General features: G+C 36.2%; 1 protein-coding gene across 1 annotated transcript; it reads right to left on the reverse strand.

The window, feature by feature from the left end:
• Positions 1–1,472: 1,472 nt before the first annotated feature.
• On the reverse strand, positions 1,473–3,165 carry LOC104231905 (uncharacterized). The gene is made up of 4 exons (XM_070151412.1): positions 2,944–3,165; positions 2,788–2,843; positions 2,584–2,736; positions 1,473–2,367 (listed from the first exon to the last, which is right to left on the reverse strand). The coding sequence occupies exons 1-4, from the start codon at positions 3,163–3,165 to the stop codon at positions 1,473–1,475; spliced, it is 1,326 nt and encodes a 441-aa protein (XP_070007513.1).
• Between the last annotated feature and the right edge of the window lie 1,349 nt (positions 3,166–4,514).

The following is a 4,514-nucleotide window of genomic DNA, read 5'->3' on the forward strand; positions in this document are numbered from 1 at the left end:
GTTAGATTAGGCACAAACTATAAGATGTCCAATGTATAAGCTAAAAACTGCCATAAACAAATAAGATTCCTTATAATCGGCAGACCAAGATTCATTGGGTGAAAGAGTCAAATGTTTATATCCTTTTGTCCGTAGCAAAAATAACTAAGTTTTAGTTTAGCCTCACTCTTCATGAATTTACGTTAGCTTCCAACCATATAACTTAATTTGAACAGGTACAATCGGCAATATTACCATGCTTCGTGAACGCTGAGAAGGAAAGTACAAAAGAAAAAACATGTCCAGCGCATTAACGGATAACATAAATTCCACACTTTTCTCCAACCAAATTAAAATCTTATTCGCAGAGACGGAGCAAGAATTTAAATTTTATGTGCTCTAAATTTTAGGATAGTGACATCAGGTATCACTAACTGGTTATGGATTTAATTTTTATATGTATTTAGTGAATTGCTCAACACAAATATAAAGTTTGGACTAAATTAAAACTACTGGATTCGGCTGAATATGTGCGTATTCTTCTAGCTCCGCCCATGCTTATTCGTTCTTGTATGGACTATAAATATACAATCAAATAGAGCATTAGTCACTCAAGAATTCTAAAGCAAGTTAGAATTCACCAGTACAAGTTTGTTGATTCAACCATGGTTAAGGCAAACAACTATACCATCAATTCCTTAGTTTTAGTCCTCTCTTTTCTTCTCATTCTAACTTCATACCAGGGACTTGCAGGTATATTTTAGTTTAATTTCCACTTGTTTCATAAGTCTTTTGCTTATCTCTGAACTTACGTTCTATTTTTCTATGTTATATTTTTGTCTAGAGTTTTTCAAGGGAACAAATATTGACAATCCTGAATGTCACAACCTATATGCAGCACAAGTTGGCGACACTTGTCAAAGTCTTGTGGAGTTTTTCAATCTGAAAGCTGAAGACTTTAGTACCATTAATCCAAACCTTAACTGTGACAAGATTTTTGCGGGTCAATGGCTTTGTAGAAATGGAACCGTATCTAATTGAATCCTATTCATGACCATCAATATTATGCTTATTATGACCATCTAAATTTAGATGCAAAATATCCTCGAATTATTATTAGGTAAATAAGTAATGTTTAATGCTATTTCTATCCTTCTTTACGCATTGTTGAACCAAGGTTTTATGCTGTAGCATGTGATGTTTCCACATTCATAATGAAAACTCGATCCCTTGTTTTGCTATTTTTTTCCGAGGTTATGTTGGTTATGATTTAATAATTATGTTTTTTTTAATTAAAGTCCAAACACCCAGGTTTTCACCCCCTGTGGTATTGGGGGGTTTGGCTGGACCCCTACCACGTCTATTTATATAAACAAAAAGTGTACACTGAGGGGGACATAAACCTTACCTCGAGAATACTTTCCTACCTTAAGAGAGGAAGAGTCTATGGGCAAAAATACATATTAGACCATTTCCTCTCACTATACACCTAATTAGCTTACAAGAAAATTGGATTTTTCATATCTAATTCTAAAGGACGGGACCTGCCACATATCCATGAAGAAAGGGCCCTTGGCCGCCTTTGGAATCTGTCTAAAATCAGTATGTATGATGCCTTCGTTAGCTTTGGTGGCCTCTTTAGCGAACCAATCTGCCACTTGAATTGCTTCACGAAGGCAGTGGTTAATAGGTGCCCTGCAGATATCCAGAGTATACAATAATTTTTCGGCCTCTTGTTTCAGCTTGTTGTTGCTAAGAGTTTTGGTCTGTAGCATGTCACCGATCATTCTCAAGTCCGATTCCACAATGAAGTTCAATATTCCTTTGTTTTTGCACCACTCACACCCATATTTGATAGCTTTCAATTTTGCTTCACTGACACTATTACATATGATTGGCATCGAGAAAGCCATTACAAAGCCTCCCTCTTCATCCCTAAGAATTCCTCCAATCCCTGCTTTCCCATTCTGTTTGTTAAGGCTTCCATCAGTATTTAGCTTTAGAAACCCACTGGGAGGCACCTCCCATAAGACACTCTTCCATATAGGAATAGGTTTCAGATCTTCAATCATCTCACAATTTTTGTACCAGTGAGAGTGGGTGTTAATAGAGGGGTATTTCTTGTTGATAGCAGCGTTAATGTTCCAAATAATTTGGGACTTCATCTTGTAAAGAACAACTTTCTTACCTTCTCCAAATTTGCAAGATGTATAGCTTTTCCATAACTCGCAGGAGATAGTGATAGGAATAATGTGAAGGATCATTTTATGGACCAAATTCTTTGGTTTCCTCTGCCACCATTGATTGAGAGCACTACTAATGGAAGTAGCTTGATGCCGAATTTCCAGAGGATTTTCAAAGAATTCCCATAAATGCCTCGCGGCCTCACTATCAATGAAAACATGATGCAAACTATTAGATTGTGGGCTGTTACAACAGTTTCACCTTGATGCATGTTGATTGCCAAACTTTCTAATGGTGTCATCAAAGGGGAGATTTTTTTGGATCATTCTCCAAACACGAAATGACATTTTGAAGGGGATACAATCGTGCCATACTTTGCTCACAAGGGGATTTTTCTGGTTGATAGTTCTAACAATGTACCAGGCCGATGCATTAGAATAATATCCATTCTCCATGAGTTTCCAAATGGCTTGGTCATTATTGTTCTGTTTCCCTCTAGAAATGATGCTTATATGATGAACAATATGGGTGGGCAGGAGTTGCTCCAATTTGTGCGTATTCCACTCCTCGTTCCTGAAAAAAATGAAAAACAAGAAGCTTACCAGAAATGTTAGTGTGATTGACCACTTTAGCAAGTGGTCCTTTACCTGTCCAATTGTCCCACCAAAAGCTGCAGTTGCCTATGTTAATATTCCAAATGATATTATTTTAGACAATGTTTCTCATATGAAGAAGAGCTTTCTAGGATTGTGAATTGCCAGAGCTAATAGCCTTGTTAACAGGATGAGATCTACTACAATATTTAGCTTTTAGGTAGTCAGCCCATAAAAAAGGACATGTTCTGAACCTCCACATTCTTCTAATTTCGATATCACCCTCCTCAGGAATACAAAGGTTTTTCCACGAATTCCAATGAAACTTATTTTTGTCACCAGTGGAATCCCAAAGGAATTTTGAAAAGTGCTTTTCAATCAGATTAAGCGGAGCTTTTGGAGGGTTCATGGCTGAGAGGGTGTGTAGTGGGAGGGATTGTAATACATTCTTAATAATGATCATTTTACCTCCGTAGGATAACAATCTTCCTAGCCAGCCACTGATTCTTTTAACAATTTTAGCGACCATCTCCTCAAAGTAACAAATGTTCTTCCTTCCAACATATATAGGGCACCCCAGATAATTGATAGGAAACTATTTATCCATGAACTTAGTGACTTCTCTGATTCTGTTAATTCTTCTGGATTTGGTATATGGAGCAGCTATGAAGAAACTTTTGTTTGCATTGAGCTTCTAACCGAATGCCTTTTCATATTTGTGAATCTGTTTCATGATCAACTTGATTGTCTTGTTGTTTCCAGTTGAGAAAATGATATTGTCGTCTGCATAAGCAAGGTGATTAATCCTAGGCCCTTTAGTTATCATGGTGAATGGAGTGAATTATTCATTCTCATGGAGCTTGTTGAGCATTATAGTCAATACTTCCGATCCCAATATGAATAGTAACGGAGATAAAGGGTCTCCCTGTTTCAACCATTGGGAGAAAGTAAAGAAACCATTCCTAGTGCCATTTAATATGATCGAATACCAAACATTGGATAATATCCCCTGAGTCATGTTGATACATTTCTCAGAGAATCCAAACTTCCTCATCACATCATTGATGAACTCTCAGGACATTCTATCTGTTACATCTCGCAATTTTCGTACGTTAAAAATTTGTTTTTCAGTTAACCGACGTAGGCTCGGGGATGTGATCATCTTGGCATTAACGTACTTACACTATTTATAACAAGCGATGAATAATTTTTATGAAGAATAAAGGGGTACACGGATTAACGAAAACGAGTTTCGTTGAGAATGGCCAATTTGGAATAAAATACGGGTCGAACGATAATATTCAATAATTATAAACTAGTACCATTCAAGGTACCATATGACCACGGTAGTATAATATATAAAGTATATATGAAGTATTTTTAAAAATAAATAAGAATTTTAAGTAATTTGGGGTAATTTTTAAATTATGCTGGTAATTGGTTAATTACCGGATAACAGGACATTACCCTATTAACTAATAGGTGGATAAAAACTTAATAATCATTCCCCCAAACACGTGGCAAGAGTCCACCATATCAAGAATGTGACTAAGTCACTTATTCCTAGGTGGCAACCTAGGCATAAATGAGAGATAATGACTAATTTGGTATATGCTAAGATTCAAATCAAAATGAATTCAATATAATGTTTCCAAACTTCAAAAGATAGAAACTTTGTTCCTCTCAATTCTCAAAGACGCTTTCCTCTCAATTTCAAGAAACCAGAATTGTTTCGTTCCAATATTTTAAACCAGAAAC

This window comes from Nicotiana sylvestris, chromosome 7, assembly GCF_000393655.2.
Source record: "Nicotiana sylvestris chromosome 7, ASM39365v2, whole genome shotgun sequence".
Classification (NCBI taxonomy): Eukaryota; Viridiplantae; Streptophyta; class Magnoliopsida; order Solanales; family Solanaceae; genus Nicotiana; species Nicotiana sylvestris.